Consider the following 19,620-nt stretch of genomic DNA (forward strand, 5'->3'; position numbering starts at 1 on the left):
CCGACACGTCCTACTCTTGCTCCACCTTAACAAAGGACTGGTTTCAATCGACTCGATTATCTAAGACAAATGTGGATGAAGGATAACTGCCGAATGATTGGAGCTCGAGTCTGGGCACATAGGTGAAAGGTGAAACTGGCCAAAATTCGCTGACACTCAGGGGGGTGGTTCATAATGAGGTCATGATAGGTCCACTGCCACATGTCAAACCCTCCACAAGACATAGCCAACGGACCATATATCATCGAGTTCTCCTAGCAGTTCCCGGCACCAAAGCCCATAAGACGATCATTAACACCATCATCGAAATGAGACTTTTGTGCCACCAGTAATCAATTTATCAAGCACAGGCACAACTATAAGGAACACCCACAATGGCTGTAAACTCTTGATTCCCGTCTTCGTTGCAATGGCACCGTTTAAGAATGGCAAGAGCGCAGAACCTGCCTGCCCGAAACCTGCTATCCAGCTAATTGACCCTACATTCAGGTTTCAGTTGGCCATATTCGTGCTACTAAACGTGAAATTACCTGTGACGAGCCACTCAGGGAGAATTCGTACCGCGTGCATCATAGCGATGGGATACATCGGCCCAAAAATCAAGCCAATTATGGAGATCGCAACGCCTCCACCAATGATCGAAGGCACCAGCCATACTATTAGCTCCAGCCCAATTGCCAGGATGGCGTAAATGAACACAACGCGACGTTCCCCAACCTGTGACCTTTGGGATCTATGCTGTGTGCTATAAATAGGATAGAGACTTGCCTTTTTGTTCACCCACAAAAGACCGACACGTCCAATCATGATACCTATTTGCAAATCAACAGTCGAACCCCTAGCATGGCATCTGGGAAGGCTTACCTCCGAAAAACCCTGATGATATATATCCCGAACTTGGACCTCCTCCGCGCACGTCGATTATGTACGTCACCATCCAGCCTGGAGTGATATTCTGGATGAACATCTTCTCCACTTAAGATGTATACTTACCGCCCACAGTGACCTCCACTCCAACATATATCAAAATGAAGAAGGCGAGGAGGTGCACTTCTCTGAGCCGCAATATCTGACTAAACTGGCTCTTTTCACTCGTTCCCTTTTCGCCTGCTGGCTGTCCAATCTGAGCGAGGCACTCTGTGAGATGCTTAGCAATCGTCTCAATAATACAAGTGCTTGTCATACCATCCTGTGTTTTCAGCCCAAAGACTGTAATCAACAATACAGTGTTTATGAACGCAATACCAAGGCTGCACAGGTAGTGAAATGACCAATGCGGAAGCTGAGCAAATTGTGTTGCTGCCAAAGGAGACGACAAAGCGCCAGCACCTGAAAAGTGAAGATAGGAACATGCGTGACGTTGCACCGCCATGAAAGAGGTACAACATACCGTATACCTTTCAATAGCAAGATAAATCGAGAGTTCACAGACAAGATGACACTTACTGCATGGAGGATCCCCATTTTCACCTCGGGGTTATCCTTGAGACTAGCCACAAAACCATTCGATTGTGTGAACTAGTTTCAGGGTCTATCCGGGCATATAATCGATTGGACTTGTATAACTTACCTGTAGAGCCAGTCCAAAGCCATTGATGGCGTAACCTAGCACGAATGCAGGAAATGGCAAGGCACTCGCTTCTATGGCGTATGCTATAACCTGACACGCAGTTCCTGAGCAACGATAAGGCGATTATGACCTCTGCTTGCAATCATCTGCCCTCACCCAACACAATCACCTAGACCACGGAGCGCGACTCAGAGATCGTAAAAAATCATCGAAAATGAAATTACCTTTCCGAAACCGAATCTGCCGTCTAGATATAGGTTTGCGAATGCTCCAGATAGGAAACCCTATCGAGTAACTCAGACTGACCGGTGAATCTTGCACGATGTAGTGAAATCTTACAACACATGCGAACACAAATATCAAGGATACGACAATGAAATTCAACTGTCAAGACAATATGAAGGTAAACTTAAAAGAGAACTGCAGGTGTTTGAAACCACCTACGCCATACACTTTCTGTATACGGGGGAGCAATGGACCGGTTGTCCCATCATTCCATCCGGCTAGGTACATCGACCCACAGATTGTCGCAAATTGTACTTGTGCACGCAGCCGCTGACGTTTCGTTTGGGATTTCAGGTCAGAGATAGATCCTGCTCTTGAATCACTTGCAGACGACCCCACTCGCACTTCAATTCGTTCGTTGTGTTTGTCGCTCTCTTTGAGATTGTGATGGTCAAATGTCGGATGATGCGAAACCGTATGGCCCTCGCTGATCGTCGTCGTCTGCATAATGGGTTCTGAATCCGTATACGTGAACTGCAACCTAAGGATGTTCCTGGATCCAATGTTATGACTCAAAAACGGAACTTGAAGATTGAGTGCGTTCGAGTAAACGACAGAGGAGGTACTGATAAAGCACTTTTTGATCTTCCTCTAAAAGGTATCACATTGCCTAAGAAGAGCTGCGAGTAAAATATTTCAAGCCACGGGGCCCGCAAAGACTCTGGAGACTTGATCATGCGGGTGAATGTTATGATTGTTGATGACCATTTTATAAGCCAAGACGTAAATAAGTGTAGAACTTACTACTAATATAAGTGCAATGCTAGAAGCACGCTAAGCCCAGGCTCTTTCCCATCGCTGCTTCGAGTGTAGAGGTAGACTGCCACTGGTCTGCGAGGGCTAGTATATGGTCGTCCGGAGCCTTGCGTGACTCACAACTCGGGTGTAGATCTTGATCCAGCATGTGTAGAATTCGATCCACTAGGATTTAATAACTTACAAAGTCTGATAAATGTCGCCGGGGCCTCTGTAAAAGCAGGAACACAATGAAATTACTGACACACTCAGAATCACATGCATGCAATCGTAGCATGTCGCGTAAGTAGTCCTTCCGATCAGTTGTCTGAACGTGAATGAAATGTGCGTGAGCGATAATGGCCTGATTGTCACGAGTCTTGTAAGAAAAATTCTCCGTGGCGTGCCGTAAAGTAGGAGGAGTGATGGGGAACAAACATCCAACCGGAGACTGATCACGAGCTGCTCGTCGAACTCGAAAAACGACAAAGAACTTGTGCAAAACACCTGTCACAGACTCCGCCGGGGGTCCTTGTTTGGCCGCTCGGCTCAATTTGGTCGGAGTTTTGTTACGTCAGCTATGGTTGACGTTGTGAGCGCTTCCTTTCTCCCCCTCGATGTCTTTCGTGCGCTGGCCTCATGATACGTCGTGGTCACTGTGGTTGTGGCCGCATGCGCGATGTGTCAGCCATGAATGGAAACTCCGACCGAAGCCATTGAATATCCCCGATTATCTGGAGTCACGGTAGCGGTAGTACTAGCTTGTAGTACTTCCTGAGTATACAGGGCAACTTGAACGGAGGTACTTGCTTTCACGTTTGTAATTCCGAGTCTAACACTTTGAGCTTGTTCACATGTAGATTGGCGTACTCTTTATCGACGAGCTAGCAGCGACCGCCGAAAAGTCATCGAACCTTTGGTCACATTCATCGCCTGTGGATGATAAATAAGTACACGCGCGATAGGCATGGATACCGCAGCTATCCGTAGCTAGACGTATTAAGTTAATGCATCGGGACTTTGATCACAAGCAGTGTACTATCGCCATGCTGTAGCACCGTTGTAAGTAATGTCCTCACTTGAACCCGTTTAATGTCGTTGATTTAGGAATTGTTTGTCTCTTGTATCTAATCTTACCTCGCGTGGACGCAGACTGGTTACCAAGCCAATGATAAAATTAGGATTAGGCAGCCGCGTGGGATCTTTTAAAATTAATGTTTCAGCCAGTCAACATGCCGGTGATCGCGCCTGCAATGCTGCATTGCATTGGAACACGTAAAATGACCTGCATCTTTCATCTGAGTCATCTTCTCGTACCACCATGATTGCACGGCAGGATGACGAGGAAACGCCTCTTCTGCAACGATCAGAGCAGCCAACGACTAAGACACCTCTACCCTGGGATCAATTTTCGATCGTACTGTTCTTGGAGACGTTAGATCCTCTTTCTTCTCAGACCCTTTCCCCGTTCACTCCCCAAGTGAGTATATTCCCTTTGCTTAGACTTATATCTCACAACAAGTGGAACTTTGCTAAGCTCATTAGAGACATTGGAGTGACTCACGGAGACGAGTCTCAGGTTGGTCGTTATGTCGGCATCCTTGTAAGCATGTCTTCGTCGCTCCTCCCCCTTCATTCGTTCCTGATATTCTCCCGAGCAATCGTCATACTATGTAGCTCATGCACTGACTATTTTTCATTGGAGTCAACTGTCCGACCACATCGGGCGGAAACCTGTAATACTGATAGCTCTATTAGCAATTTCTGTCTCGATGTTTTCGTTTGGGTTGTCGAAGACTTTCCTTGATCTGGTGATTAGGTCAGCTTGTTCAACTTAATACTTGTGATCATCGATTACTGATATTCTTGACCAGTCGTGTTGTCTGCGGAGCATTTGATGCGAGCAATGGTATCCTCAAGACCATGGTGATGGACATCACTGACATGACCAATATGCCTGAGGCATACGGTTATGTTCCAATTCCGTGGATGATCGCAAACTCAGTTGGGTAGGCATACATAGATACACATTCCATTTTTTCTCTCACTGAAGTTCACGACATCTAGACCACTCATTGGCGGCTCGCTCTCCCGACCAGCAGATGGATTCCCTAGCATCTTTGGGCGATCAGAACTCCTGAAAACCTACCCATATCTCCTACCATGCTCTATTCCGGCATTGTTCGCATCAACAGCTTGGCTAGTCACGTATTTCCGTCTTAAAGAGGTGAGTGTGGCGCTGAAAATCCATATCTGGACCACACTAAGGGTGGTTACAAGAGCACTTCTACCAGGACATCACTTTGGGAGCTGATTAAAGGAGGATTCCTCGGACAGTCATACAAACCTCGCCAGCCATCGAGCAATGCTATAGTTGATCCTGGCGAAGCGGATCCTGGCGAAGTCCAATCAAAGCCGCTTTCGCTGCGTGCCTTGCTAACCTCGAAAGTGGTGAACGTAACAGCAAATTATGTCACCATGGCCCTGTTTCATATGGCGTTCAATTCGGTCCTACCTGTTTTCTGTGCGACACCGATTGAACTTGGTGGTCTTTCCCTTGACCCTCCTCGCATCGGCGCTTTGCTTGCGGCACAAGGTGTCGTACATGGCATATTTCAGCTACTTTTCTTCGCTCGTTTGCATGATCGCTTCGGTGCAAGAGCTATTCATATCGCCGGCGTTACCTCCGGTATACCCATCGCCATTTTATTTCCAGTGATCAACGCTCTGGCCCGAGCCCATGGGATAGGTATGGCGGTGTGGCTGTGTGTTGCCGTTCAGCTTGCGCTGTCGATTAGCCTTATCATGTGCTACCGTATGTCAATCCAACACTTCCGACGTTTTACTTTACTGAGAAGTCGTAGCTTCCATGGCATTGTTTATCAGAGCGGCCGCTCCCAACCATGCTTCGCTCGGAGCAACCAATGGAATCGCGCAGATGGCTGCCTCGGTAGCTAGGATCGTTGGCCCGGCGTCTGCAGCTTCGGTCTTCTCTTATTCGATACAGGAAGGGCATCATGCGTGGCTGGTATACTATTTCATGATCACGATTGCACTTTTCGCAGTAGGTACTGCTCTATTCCTGCCTCGTAGTCCTAGTGTGTGGGAAGATGATCAATAATATCATCGCGAATGGCACGGCTCAACATCGTTGTATACATTACGGTTACGTAGAATATTGAGGAGCTCTCCCAAACTACAGTAATTTGACACTAAACAGATGCTATGCATCACGGGCGTTCCGTACGTGGGGGAATAGGAACAGTTTTCCTTCTGGTGGTGGAAATAAACAGATAAACAATGATTTAGAGCAAATGATAAACGAGCGTCAATTGACAGTTGATGGTCACGCACGGTGTCTGCTGGGAGTATATGCGATTCACCACACCATTTGTATCAGGTGAATGATAAATCGGTCGTGAAGATAACGGGCATTATGATTCGCGATTCCAGTCGAACATTCCTCCGAGACATAAAAATTCAAGCTCAAGAGAACCGCAGACAGCTTGGTGAGCACTGGTCAGCCGATCACCACTATAATTGCTCACGAACTGCGTAAGAGCCTGCTGATACATCAGACGCCTACTGCCACGAGTCATGGCTTCTAGATCCTCTGCAAAGCAAACACTTTAAAAAAACTCGCAAGCAGCACAAGGCAAAAGACGTAATCAAAATGAATTCGAGGACTGTCGTGACTCACTCGTGAAGATGTTATTGGTGATTTCATCTTCTTGCAGGACAGCACACATATGTTATAAGCGGTTCTGGAGATGCGGCACCATGCCCGGTTGGAGCTGTGATGCACTAGTGGGAGAACCGTGGAAAAGGGACGGTGCAAGCGTGTAGGAGAACATTGGCGCTATCGCTGGACGGCAAGACACTGGGTGCTACTAGTACATGCCAATTACCCGTACAACGTGATCAAGTATACGGGGTTCGTGCGTGCTTGGTTTTACGTGGAGGATCCCGGACATTGAGCTTGTTTTGTAGACTGCCGTACTCCTTATCGACGAGTTAGCAGCGACCGCCGACGCCGTGGAACGACTTCTCATCTAATAAGCCCGAACCCCCGTTGTGTTAGCACTTGTGTATACAGTACAGTGCACCACCAGCTAGGCACAGACCACAAACAAATCAGTCATAGGAAGGTCCTGTGGCGCCTGAATCGGCCTGATAAACAGGTACGCGCGCAAGTCACAGTGCCTCTGACATGACGAGCCAATGTAAAGCTAAAGTGACGACTATGATACCCGGGTGCTAGGTGCCGTGTGACTGATTCTATCTCAACTGGTCAGGTTCTTGTCGAGTCGGACTGCCGTTGTAGGCCTTATCGATTAGCTAGCCAACAAGCCGGTCAGCAACCGCCTTATTGGAATGACTTCACGTACTAATTATGGGGGTCGTAGAAACCTTGTCAAGCAAGGTAATATAATGCAGTTTTGCGTATTTAGACCGTAGAAAATCAGCCGTTTTCACAATCAATGTCTACGAAATTGGCTATAGAATTTAGACTGAACTTCTGTAAAGTATGGTTTCACTCGATACCAAATAGATCATTAGGAATGATCGACCCAATTTCAGTGATTTCAGAGGGGAGGTTTTTCCTGACGCGGCCACGGCAGTTGGATGTGGTTGTAGTATGTCGCTCGGAGCTTTACATTCTTGCGTACGTGCAGGTTACACACAATCATGTACTATATGTGACGGACTCTGAGTAGTAAAGTTCATCCTTCGAGATCACTGCCGTGGTCTGGTAGTCAGCATCAGTAAAAATGCGATGTGCAATATAGTACTACAGAGCCTAGTACAGAATATGTATAGCTTCGTTGCAACCCCTCCTCAACATAGCGCTATATACTCAATTCCACTGTGGTTTAGGAGAGCTGTCGATATCCTGCATAACTTTGCTGCAGCGACGTTGAGCCATGCCGTTTGCAGCCATTCACAATAATATCATTGACGATCTTCCCATACACTGAGACAACGGGGAAGCAATAGAGCAGTACCTACTGCTAGGGATGCCATGGCGATCAAGAAGTAGTATATCAACCACACATCGTGCCCTTCCTGTATTGAATAAGAAAAGACCGAAGCTGCAGACGCCGGGCCAATGATCCTTGCTACTGAGGCAGCCATCTGCGCGATTCCATTGGTTGCTCCGAGCGAGGCACGATTGGGAGCAGCCGCTCTGATAAACAATGCTATGCAAGCTAGGACTTCTCAGTAAAGTAAGACATCGGAAGTGTTGGATTGACATACGGTAGCACATGTTCAAGCTAACCGTCAGTGTAAGCTGAATGGTAACACACAGCCACACCGCCATACCTATCCCATGGGCTCTGGCCAGAGCGTTGATCACTGGGAATAACATGATGGTGGGTATGCCGGAGGTGACGCCGGTGATATGGATAGCTCTTGTACCGAAGTGATCATGCAAACGAGCATAGAAAAGTAACTGAGATATGCCATGCGCGATGGCTTGTGCCGCAAGCAAAGCGCCGATGCGAGGAGGGTCAAGGGAAAGACCACCGAGTTCAATAGGTGTTGCATAGAAAATAGGTAGGACCAAACTGAGCGACATTTGAAGCAAGCCTGTGGTGGCATAACTTGCTATTACGCTCGAAACTTTCGAGGTCAGCAAGGCACGTAGCGGAAGCGGCTTTGATTGGACTCCGTCAGGATTCGCTTCGCTAGGATCAACTATAAGATTGCTCGATGGCTGGCAAGGCTTTGCAAAGAATCCTCCTTTAATTAGTTCCCAAAGCGGTGTCCTGGTAAAAACGCTCTTGTAACTACACTTAGTGCCTGGTCCAGAGATGGGTTTCAGCATCGTGCTCACCTCTTCGAGACGGAAATACGTGACTAGCCAAGCTATTAATGCAACCAATGCCGAAATAGAGCATGGTAGGAGATACGGGTAGGTTTTCAGGAGTTCTGATCGCCCAAAGATGTCGGGGAATCTATCTGATGGTCGGGAGAGCGAGCCGCCAATGAGTGGTCTAGATATCGTGAACTTCAGTGAGAGAGAAATGCAATACGTATCGATATATGCCTACCCAAGTGATTTTGCAATCATCCACGGAATTGGTACATAACCGTATGCCTCAGGCATATTGGTCATGTCAGTGATGTCCATCACCATGGTCTTGAGGATACCATTGCTTGCATCAAATGCTCCGCAGATAACACGACTGGTCGAGAATATCAGTAATCGATGGTCATAAGTACAATTTTATGTTTGATTGAACATACTGACCTAACCACGAGATCAAGGAAAGTCTTCGACAGCCCAAACGAAAACATCGAGACAGAAATTGCTAGTAGAGCTATCAGTAATACAGGTTTTCGCCCAACGTGGTCGGACAGTTGACTCCAATGAAAAATAGTCAGTGCATGAGCTGCATAGTATGATGATTGCTGGGAGAATATCAGGAACGAATGAAGGGGAAGGAACGACGAAGACACGCTTACAAGGATGCCGGCATAGCGACCGACTTGGGACTCGTCTCCGTGAGTCACTCCAATGTCTCTAACGAGCTTGACAAAGTTCCAATGGTGGTCAGATATGAGTCTAAGTAAAGGAAATATACTCACTTGGGGAATAAACGGAGCAAGGGTATGAGAAGAAAGAGGATCTAACATCTCCAAGAACAGTATAATTGAAAATTGATCCCAGGGTAGAGGCGTCCTAGTTATTGCCTGCTCTGGCCGTTGCAGAAAAGGCGTCTCCTCGTCATCCTGCCGTGCAATCATGGTGGCACGAGGGAATGACTCGGATGAAAGATATACTCATCACCAAAACTCTACAACCTAGATATGGGAAGATAAGGTCATATCATGAGTCGCAATGTACCAGCAGGTACAACAGGCACAGAATTCCAGTCACGGCGTGACGGATCGTGACCGAATGGAAGCGAGCATGATGTGTGCATGATGGGTGCTTCGAAGAAGCTGCCGACCCTGCAACTCACGACAAATCTAAAGGGCTGCTCAATTCTAAAAGTTCGCGTTCACTTGGGAGCCGAGCAAGTTACGACACTGATTAGCGACGCTTACAACTCCTTGTTTGGAACTGGATGCCGGCCGTTAGCCGGTGACTTTCGGAATCACGCGTTATCAACTTGATCAATTCCCATCATTCAATGCGTTGTTCAACATTCAACGTTCAATGGTGATCGATATGCCCCGCGCACACCGACAAAAGCAAGACCCTAGGGATATTTTAATTTTACATTCTGTTGTGGCTAGTACATTGGCCGTATCTAGGCATAAGCAAGGCCACCTTGAGGAGCTTTTCACTCCAAATAATCAAGATCTCGACGACGACGACGAAGGCAATGAACGGCTCACCCATTTTTTGCGTGGGACAGCCATGGGCCTTCATGCTCTCTCTCTGATGATATCTGTGCCCGGCTCTCGTGGTCCCTATATCCAGTGGTGGAAATGCAATGAATTCTTTGATATATCATTGAGCAGACCCTTCAGTCACTTTCCATGTAGAACCCTGGCTCCGGATGTGCCAAAAGTCTGTAGAATCATGGCCAGCCAGTCACTGGCCGGAGTATGCAAACTCCAGCTGGCCGGAGTATGTGGAATCAGTGTTGACTGGTGTAGATATATACATATTAGAATTACTGTAAACACAATAACTAGCCTTATGCCTACAAAATGTATAATACAGCTGGCCGGAGTATGTAGAATTAGTGTTTAGTGTTAATATATATATAAATGATTACCATCAGTGGTAGTGGCTAGCTTTATGCCTGCAAGATATAGAATTCAGCTAGCTAGTTGGCTGGCCTGATTTCACTGCAGGTAGAATCAAGCTTGCCAGTATGCAATTCTGTAACCAATGACTGACCAGCCTTGACTAGGGAACTGCATGGGTATGGGTAACCCGCAGCGGGTCACGGGTACGGGTACTGCCGGGTATGGGTACGGGTCAGGATTTTGTGACCCGCACAAATACCCGTACCCATGATGTACCCGTCACAGTCGCAGTGTAGCCATTCTATGCTTGGGTACATTCACAGCGCGCGCACGCGGCGCATGTAGAGTCGACTCTAGATGGGGAGTTAGTGGTATTAGGGCTGCAAAGGTGCGTGTTTTTATGCTACTTCATCACGCTAACTGATCATTTTTAGTAACTTATGATTACTCTTGTGCATACCACCACTCGCGCCCTCTCATTCTTCCCATCTCGTTGCTCATTGCTCTCAGTCGTTCGCTGCTTGTTCCAGGTGCGCATGTTGTTTTTTTCTCGTTTACTACTATCTTTGACTTTACAGTGTGCTACTACCACCACTCGCGCCCTACTACCACCACTCATGCCCTACTACTACCACTCGCGCCGTACACTGCATCCTACCCTCCATCTCGTTCTTCCTGTCTCGTCCCTCCTTCCACTCTTCTGGCGCTCTCCAGTGTCCTCCGCATATGTCTGAGCCACGTCAGCATTCGCTGACGTGCGCCAGGCGTGTGCGCTAAGCACTGGTGGCTGCTGGGATCAGGTGGGGGAGGGTACACCCGCCATGGGTACACACCCGCACCTGCACCCGTACCCGTGTCTACGGGTACATACCCGTGGCGGGTACGGGTACGGGTTGGCCTCGAGACACCCGCGGGTTTACCCGTGCGGATCCCTAGCCTTGACTCCACTGTTGTAGAATCAAGAATCAAACTGGCCAGGACACAATGTTGAAACTGATAACTGGCCAGTCTTGGTTCTACATGTTGTAAAATCAAGTCAGCCAGTCACTTGTTATTAAGTTGCATACTGGCCAGATAGCCTGTGCAACATGTAGAATCAAGACTGGCCAGTTATCAGTTCCAACATTGCATCCTGGCCAGTTTAATTCTACAACCATAGAATTAAAGCTGGCCGGTTTAATCCTATAGAAGAATCAAGCCTGGCTAATTATTGGTTTGGGATTTCTATACGAGTACTAGTCATTAGTTACAGAATGTCATACTGGCCAGTTATCAGTTTTAATATTGCATCCTGGCCGGTTTGATTTTACACCAGTAGAAACAAGGCTGGCCAGTTATCAGTTCCAACATTGCATCCTGGCCGGTTTAATTTTACACCAGTAGAATCAAGGCTGGCCAGTTATCAGTTCCAACATTGCATCCTGGCCGGTTTGATTTTACACCAGTAGAAACAAGGCTGGCCAGTTATCAGTTCCAACATTGCATCCCGGCCGGTTTAATTCTACAACATGTAGAATCAAGACTGGCCAGTTATTAGTTTTAATATTGCTCGGTTTAATTGTACAATAGTAGAATCAAGACTAGCTAATTATTGTTTTGTAATTTCTATACTAGTCATTAGTTACAGAACTTCATACTGGCCAGATAGCTTGTACAACATGTAGAATCAAGACTGGCCAGTCATCAGTTTTAATATTGCATCCTGGCCGGTTTAATTGTACAATAGTAGAATCAAGACTGGCCGGTTTTCAATCACAACATTGCATCCCGGCTGGTTTAATTGTACAATAGTAGAATCAAGACTGGCCGGTTTTCAATCACAACATTGCATTCCGGCCGGTTTGATTTTACAACAGTAGAATCAAGACTGGCTGGTTTTCAATTCCAACATTGCATCCTGGCCGGTTTAATTCTACAACATGTAGAATCAAGACTGGCCAGTTATTAGTTTTAATATTGCTCGGTTTAATTGTACAATAGTAGAATCAAGGCTGATCAGTCATTAGTTTCAGATTTGTATACTGGTCAGATAGTTCCTACAACATGTATGATCAAGACTGGCTGGTTATTGGTTTCAACATTTCATACCGGCCGACTTGATTCTGTCTATTGTAGAATCAAGGCTAACCAGTTATTGGTATCAGAATTACATGGACTGCATAGGGTAGATATAAGCTAGTTATATACTCTTATAAGGGCCAGCCATGTACATACATGCTGTAGGAACCATCTGGCCAGTCCATATCTTAAATACAATTATCTCGGCCAGCTGTGGACTACATAGAGTGGAGCTAGTGCTAGCTAAGCTACCTTGTCATTCATTAGCATTGAGAATTATCCTGTCATATTTTTCCTAGCAAAGACAGTATACCAGATCAAAGTATAAATTGACATCCATTGAAATTTTTCTCTGCCTCCTCAACAAATCTTCCCCACATCAAGACCTGCTGATAAGCATAGGCTTGATGACCAGGTCTGGTGGCTTGGCCACCCCTTCTCTCCCATTCATTCTGGTGGTACTTGAACCAGTTTATGGTCCAACCCATTTCATGTCTTACCAGCCTTAATTCCTCTTGCCATCTATTCCATCTAGCCTTAGCCTTCAACCAGTTCACCCTGTAGACTAGATCGGTTGGAGCTTTAGTGACATATCATAGAGATAAAGATTTTTTCTTACATTCATCTATCCAGGCATCGTCTTGACCTTGGCTTGCATTATTTCCCCTCCAAAACCAAGCCAGCCTGTCTGACCCTTGTCCAAATCTATTTTCTTCTGTCACCTCTTTGTCTATACTGAGCTCTGTAGGCGATATTGGCTGATAAAGACTCCCCAAGGTGGCTTTGTCCATGCCTAGACCTTCCATTGCTGACCTTGCCCTCTGATAGCTTCTTACACACTTGTCAATTTTGAGCTGACAGCGTTGAGCTTCTTGCTTTGACCTAGTCCCAGCCCATGTAGAATTAGCACTTCGAAAATACTGACGATAGATGATGGCCTTATGACCAAGGGCCATTCGAAGCTTTTCGAGGCAGTCATTGGCTTGGCCCTTTCGAAGTTCTAATTCTTCAGCTTGGAGGGGACCCAGTCCGAGAGCCAATGCATCCTGGTAGGGCACTGATGATGGCATCCAGATACCTATCTCTTCAGCCAAGATTTCTTCGTCAATATACTCTGAGATCTCTTCATCTGAGACCTCTCCCCAACCATTTTCATCATGACCTGCATAGCAGAATCTAGGATCGTCGGAATGCACTGTTGCAGTTCCAAGATCCATACCAGCAGTCATGGCATCGGCTGTTTCATGAAATTTAGCTATCCTAGCTGTCAATCTCTGTCGCTTCTCTTCTATAGAAACTTTCTGTCCTGGGGTTGCATCAGTAGGAAGTTGTCGAATATCTGCCCTTAGTCCATCCCTAAAATAGTACTATGTCAAACGGTTTCTCTATTTTTATTGGTTACATACTGTAAATCCTCCAGATTGATGCCAGTAATGAGCCAAGAGACTGTCCCAGGTTTGCTAGTGTCGGTATTCTCAGACTCAGTTAATTTGAGTCTAATCTCTGCCATAGTTGGAGCTAGATACAAATACTGATCAGATGTCTATACAAGAATAGCAGCCTCACAACTAGACAGAGTTCACTTACCTTTGTTCATCTGCAACTGATAGATGTCAAGATACTCTCCACGTTGTTCCATGGCCTTTTTCTCATCGATCTTCCATATCAAAATCTTCTCAGGGTCCAGAGACAGAGTGAGCTCGTCAAAGGGAGACTTTGTGTTATCAACACCTTTGAGAGCCCGTTTGTACTTTTTCAAGAGAGTCTTCACTGGAAGCTCAATCGTCAAGCTTGTTCAAATGCAAAATTTGGAGGGCTTACTTATTCCCACTATTTTTTTCCAGTTTGAGTCTCGCATATGATCATCAAGAACTTCTTGACGGTGAGCCTGACTCATTGACCGAGCAGTTGGGGAGATCTTATTGAATGGTGCCCACAGAGTCTCCAAAATCTCCCCATCAACATGTCCAGCCCCTTGAATAAAGTTGAGGCTGTACCTTGCAAAGCAAGCTAATTTGTGAGCGCTAAGATGGAATTTTCCAACTGCTGGAATGATGTGCATATTTTCAGGTACAGACAAGCCCTTGCTCTGGGCTACTCTCTGTAGAAAATTAATGCTCCACTGACACCCCACATCATAAATGATGAGGGAAGAGTCTATACCAGCTGAATGATAATTCAATGCATTGCATATTGAGTAGTCGATATTCATGTGTCTAAAAATTACCTGAGCTTGCATAACATGTTGATTTGGAGGACATACACAGACCTTTCGCCCTTCTGAAAATCAACTATACTATGAGGAACAAAGCATCCATGTCGAGCACAAGCAGTTGCTCCTACACCTGTAGCTCGAAGATTGCTCCTGCTGATATTGGCTGCATTTACTGCACGATGATTGCTGCAAGAAGACCGCTACAAAGATAGTGAAGCATGAACGAAAAGTGGTTGTCATGAGCCAACTCACCTCTTTACTTTCTACAGCCGATGACAGATGAGTCTGGTATTCTTGATCTTTCACAATATACCCAAGCCCGTCTGACAAACTAATGTCCAACTGTGGTTTTCTCATTACCATATGTTGAGCAGTGAAGTTCCCGTCTACCACATATCTTTGTGAAACAAGCCAACTGTACAAACAGGTAAGCATAAGGTTAAAAATGTGCAAAAAAGAAAAGTAGAAGTCTCTCTCCGGACCAACTCTCTGGCTGGCATGTCTTTGAGTGACATCTATGCACCTCAGTTTAACCGGCCAGCATGGTTATGCATGCTATCTGTGTCAAGCTAGCAAGCCAATTTAATGTGCCGGCCGGCCTGGTTTTACATCCAGTCTATGCCATGCTGGCCAGCTTGATTAGAACATAAGTCAGTCCGGCCGGAGCTCTCGTACACTATGCAGTGTAGGGCTAGCCAGTGAGTATGATATTCTCAAGTGTGGTAGAGAAATTGAGTCGCCTCTCCTTAGAATGAGATGGATAAATGACTTGCCTTTCATATCTGGCTTGCCAGTCAGGAGGTAGGTTAATCCCAGGCTGTGGACAAGCAGGGCAAAACCAAGCCAGATCACCCTTGTCCGGTTTCTGCTCATCATTATGGGCAAAGCCAAACCATTTTCGACTCATCAAGTCTCTCCACAGTCGAGACACTCTCATAAGTTCTCGATATCGATTCTAGAAAAACAAATTGGTACTGTTAGTTTAACTTTCACCAAGAAGACTTATAAGACTTACAGGAACAGTATCTGGGAAACAGTTATTGGTCATTCGACGGATTTTTTCAAAGAAGCTGGATGCTGAAGTCTTGCACTCCAGTGCGTCAATTAGAAAATGATTGAGGACATCAAAAGTAAAGGCAGTCTGTGGTCGAGTGGTACTGGCTGGAAATAATTTAGCTTTCAGCAATTGCAAATGCTGCTGACAATCGACCCCAGGACAGCTGCACCAGACAACGTTGTGCAAAAACACTCCAGTGGAATGTACAATGGTCAACTTGGTTGGTATAGTTGAACCATGAACTGTCTCCATTGGTGAAAAATCGGCCTCTGCGTCCATCGGAATATTCTCCCATGCATGCATGTCGTCAGAAAATGGACATGGTTGTCCCCCATGGCCCATATACCAGATAAAACCCAATTCTTCAAGTGATGTGTCGTTGAAGCATTTCCCAGTCCACTCTTGAACCTTGTGGAAGGGCAAAAACTGGTGAGCATTGACAATGCAAGAACGACAGAATGTCTGATCTCCACTGCAAGTCAAACAGCGGAATTTCCCTTCACCAATCTGACAAGACTGGCACTGGGATACATCGGAGGGTTTCTCCAAGTCAAGGAGAATATCCAAGTACAAGTCTCGGAAAGGCAGATATTCTTGGATGAAGTCATTTTGTGTCTGGTCGTAATAATCTCTATTTAGTACATCATTAAAAGACACTGAATCACTATGCTTGCCTTGGTTTTTCTTTGTGAGTTCTCTACATAGGAAACAAAGTCACCAAGGGTTTGTCTATCAAAATCTTCATGACTGTTTTGCAACCCTTGAGTGTCTTCTCTAATACGTTTACGAGGGCTGGAGGATGGAGATGGTGTTGGGGCAGTGTCATAAAGGCTATCAGCGCATGATTCCACCCAGGTTGGCTTCCTTCTCTTTCCAATGACTTGTTTATGAGACACATAGGCAACATCAAGGTCCTTGCCTTTAGACAAACGACCTCTTCCTTGGAAGGAAAATGTAGCTGCCTTGAGTCGAGTTTTTTTCTTGGGAGACATAGGGTTACGTGTGGGGGGAAAAATTGATATTATCAACATTCTATTTTTGATAGTTGAAACCATTCATAGGAATCACTAGATCACATCAACTAATCTAGTAGGTATACTGTCAAACACTTGATTTGTCCCATTCCACCCCTCCTCCTCCAAGAACCACTCCTTTCTTATCATCTACTTGTCACAACAAATAACTATCCTGCTGCCCCACCATCTGCAAAAAATAGGCCTGTGTTGGAAAGGGGGGTCTGGATACCCCGCATCTAGAGTGGATTTTATCCCTCATAAAATGGGCAATAACGAGCCTTTCTCCCGGACCCCATGGACCAATAGAATGTTGTAAAACCTTCCCGGAAATGAAGACCATTGTCCCAGGGTAATAATCCAGTTCGGCCCCAACATCTGCTAATGTCAACTTAGCCTCATGGCCACTGCCTAAACTAATCAGAAGATCAAAAAGAGAAGGTGCGCCACCAGAATCTCTGTGTGATAAAGTTGTACGATTTGCAATTATTTCCAATCCTGAGAAGATCGAGGGCCAATCACAGATGGGTGGTGATGTTCTATCAGAACCTTGAAGTTCCTCAATAATACGAGTGATTGCCAAGGTGCCTGCTTCGAATAGATCTGGAGCCGATACAGCGGTAATGGCATTCCAGAAAGATTCAGTAGCTGATAAAGCAGCTAGCCACTCTTGGACTTCCACAGACTTATAGGAAGCCGAGGTAACCATTGGGTCTTCCAGTCTCTGCAAATGAAATCAAACAAAGTCAAAAGTAGCTAAACAACCACTAAATTTGGCCTATACCTCGTGTCTTTGCATAAAATATGCTGGTGATACTGTGACTCTGCCTGCTCCAAATTCTCCACCCCCCTCTGGGACAACAAAGCCTTGAGATCGCCAAGACTGTTGGGTGGAGGACGTAATTGTTTCAAGAAGTAAAGTCCGTAAACCCTTAGTGGCTGAGTTCACATATTCCTAATTTAATTTATCAATTGATGAGGGGAATTCCCAAGGAAGAATGAACATACAACCCGAGAAGAAGACAGAATATTTGGCAAGTAAATTGTTAAAATTTTACCTTGCCTGTCCACAATAGTAGCTGGTACTGAAATTTTACCGATCATAGCTGCAGAAAAGTACTTTGGTAGCTGATTGGTATTAGCGAGGGGACCATCAGATTTAGGTGTAGAGACTTTGGCCATTTCGGCAAATCTGTCAACATCCCAATCCACATAATCTGCAAATGATGTGAATTTAAAACCAGGTGATATCTTGCAGAGTGAAACAACTCACAAGGATTTACCATTGCATGGGCAACTGTCAGTGCAGCTCGATTGATCTCATATTCTGAGATTGACGCAGAAGCATGGAAGTTGACATCACGTGTTGCTAAGCAACTGTCTAGCTCATGTCCAATTCTTAATCTTAAGTGAGACCATTTAATAGAGCGGATCAAATAAGGCCCTAAATATAACCTCTCACCTTGCTTTGTGTAGAAGGTGAGTTTGCAATATCCCCCCTCTGAAGATCCCTGTTGCTGATGATTTTCCCATAATTTCCTTGATCCTTGTGGTCAGAGCTGCTCTCAGCTTGATTGATTGACTCATTTGTTGGTCCATGGTGAGCAAGGAAAATTTTCAACCAGCTCGTTCGGATCAAGACTCAATTTAACTTATATGAAATGATTCCGAAAAAATTGTCCCGCGATCAAATTTGGATATATGAATGGAATCTACTGATGGAAGACTGATTAAATGAAGTCTTGCCCAGATTGTGACATAATTAGTACTGTAATAACTCGCTCAGATGCTGGAAGAGTGAAGACTAATATTGGCAGACTACCACAGAAGAATGAATGATATTCTGAATCTGGGACTACACTGTGGGATCCCTGTCTCAAATAACAGGAGACACTTCCAGCTGGAGTTCAACGCCTTGAGAGACAGCAAGGACTCACTTATTAAGAATGCAATCACAAAAACAGTAGTGTATAATAGTAAATTGGCATCCGGAGGACACCAGGACAAGTAGCAATGACGCCATATGATACAAACTGCCCTGCACCATCAGAAGGCTGACTCTTCCCTTCTGACCATGGAGGGGAGATACCTCTGAGGTTACCTCTGAGGCATATACTGGCTAGCCCGCCCTCAAAACTGTTCGTGTTAAGAGTTCTGCCTCAGAGGTAATACTTAGTTAGCTACACCTATACTGTAGGGTATTGAAAATGTTTTCTTTGTTAACCGAAGAAAACATTCTCAATACCCTGCAGTATAGGTGTAGCCAACTTACCTCTGAGGCAGAACTCTTAACACGAACAGTTTTGAGGGCGGGCTAGCCTCTAAGTGGCCTGTAGGGTATTGAGAATGTTTTCTTCGGTTAACAAAGAAAACATCTTCAATACCCTACAGTATATGCCTCAGAGGTAAGTTAGCTACACCTATACTGCAGGGTATTGAGAAACCCTGCAGGCCACTTAGAGGCTAGCCCGCCCTCAAAACTGTTCGTGTTAAGAGTTCTGCCTCAGAGGTAAGTTGGCTACACCTATACTGCAGGGTATTGAGAATGTTTTCTTCGGTTAACAAAGAAAACATTTTCAATACCCTACAGTATAGGTGTAGCTAACAAAGTATTACCTCTGAGGCAGAACTCTTAACACGAACAGTTTGGAGATACCTCTGAGGCATATACTGGCTAGCCCGCCCTCAAAACTGTTCGTGTTAAGAGTTTTGCCTCAGAGGTAATACTTAGTTAGCTACACCTATACTGTAGGGTATTGAAAATGTTTTCTTTGTTAACCGAAGAAAACATTCTCAATACCCTACAGTATAGGTGTAGCTAACTAAGTATTACCTCTGAGGCAGAACTCTTAACACGAACAGTTTTGAGGGCGGGCTAGCCTCTAAGCGGCCTGTAGGGTATTGAGAATGTCCGTCAGTCCAAAATATGCTAGCAGCCCAGGCAGATGGTGACAATGACGCCATATGATGACTCCCC

General features: G+C 45.6%; 6 protein-coding genes across 6 annotated transcripts; 2 read left to right on the forward strand and 4 right to left on the reverse strand.

The window, feature by feature from the left end:
* Positions 1-47: 47 nt before the first annotated feature.
* Positions 48-2,671, reverse strand: HD556DRAFT_1352765 (MFS general substrate transporter). The gene is made up of 14 exons (XM_041302407.1): positions 2,629-2,671; positions 2,015-2,282; positions 1,910-1,954; positions 1,795-1,854; positions 1,571-1,660; positions 1,443-1,518; positions 1,186-1,329; positions 994-1,137; positions 865-942; positions 769-812; positions 516-717; positions 374-479; positions 223-314; positions 48-129 (listed from the first exon to the last, which is right to left on the reverse strand). Exons 1-13 carry the CDS (start codon positions 2,649-2,651, stop codon positions 242-244), a joined length of 1,353 nt encoding a protein of 450 aa, XP_041162898.1. The 5' UTR covers positions 2,652-2,671; the 3' UTR covers positions 48-129; positions 223-241.
* Positions 2,672-3,911: 1,240 nt separating this feature from the next.
* HD556DRAFT_1232827 (major facilitator superfamily domain-containing protein) lies at positions 3,912-5,711 on the forward strand (the record flags this gene model as incomplete). Its single annotated transcript, XM_041297544.1, has 7 exons — positions 3,912-4,070; positions 4,128-4,193; positions 4,249-4,409; positions 4,465-4,599; positions 4,658-4,817; positions 4,871-5,405; positions 5,455-5,711. 7 exons carry the CDS (start codon positions 3,912-3,914, stop codon positions 5,709-5,711), a joined length of 1,473 nt encoding a protein of 490 aa, XP_041162899.1.
* Positions 5,712-7,540: 1,829 nt separating this feature from the next.
* Positions 7,541-9,607, reverse strand: HD556DRAFT_1534897 (major facilitator superfamily domain-containing protein; the record flags this gene model as incomplete). Its single annotated transcript, XM_041309579.1, has 7 exons — positions 9,185-9,607; positions 9,062-9,127; positions 8,847-9,007; positions 8,647-8,781; positions 8,430-8,589; positions 7,850-8,375; positions 7,541-7,800 (listed from the first exon to the last, which is right to left on the reverse strand). Exons 1-7 carry the CDS (start codon positions 9,341-9,343, stop codon positions 7,544-7,546), a joined length of 1,464 nt encoding a protein of 487 aa, XP_041162900.1. The 5' UTR covers positions 9,344-9,607.
* Positions 9,608-10,127: 520 nt separating this feature from the next.
* On the forward strand, positions 10,128-11,291 carry HD556DRAFT_1306142 (uncharacterized protein; the record flags this gene model as incomplete). The annotated part of the gene is made up of 8 exons (XM_041299875.1): positions 10,128-10,175; positions 10,244-10,280; positions 10,406-10,423; positions 10,465-10,525; positions 10,586-10,688; positions 10,811-10,830; positions 10,879-11,039; positions 11,065-11,291. The coding sequence occupies 8 exons, from the start codon at positions 10,128-10,130 to the stop codon at positions 11,289-11,291; spliced, it is 675 nt and encodes a 224-aa protein (XP_041162901.1).
* An 856-nt stretch (positions 11,292-12,147) lies between these two features.
* HD556DRAFT_1306143 (uncharacterized protein) lies at positions 12,148-15,933 on the reverse strand (the record flags this gene model as incomplete). Its single annotated transcript, XM_041299876.1, has 14 exons — positions 12,148-12,212; positions 12,389-12,406; positions 12,429-12,455; positions 12,515-12,610; positions 12,693-12,938; positions 12,978-13,714; positions 13,765-13,876; positions 13,946-14,128; positions 14,180-14,574; positions 14,628-14,773; positions 14,826-14,988; positions 15,413-15,528; positions 15,589-15,734; positions 15,777-15,933. 14 exons carry the CDS (start codon positions 15,931-15,933, stop codon positions 12,148-12,150), a joined length of 2,607 nt encoding a protein of 868 aa, XP_041162902.1.
* A 12-nt stretch (positions 15,934-15,945) lies between these two features.
* Positions 15,946-16,122, reverse strand: HD556DRAFT_1212034 (uncharacterized protein; the record flags this gene model as incomplete). The annotated part of the gene is made up of 1 exon (XM_041296583.1): positions 15,946-16,122. A coding segment is annotated over one exon (177 nt), but the record flags the coding sequence as incomplete, so codon positions are not given.
* Positions 16,123-19,620: the final 3,498 nt, after the last annotated feature.

This window comes from Suillus plorans (genome assembly GCF_016647745.1).
Source record: "Suillus plorans strain S12 chromosome Unknown HD556scaffold_14, whole genome shotgun sequence".
NCBI lineage: Eukaryota > Fungi > Basidiomycota > Agaricomycetes > Boletales > Suillaceae > Suillus > Suillus plorans.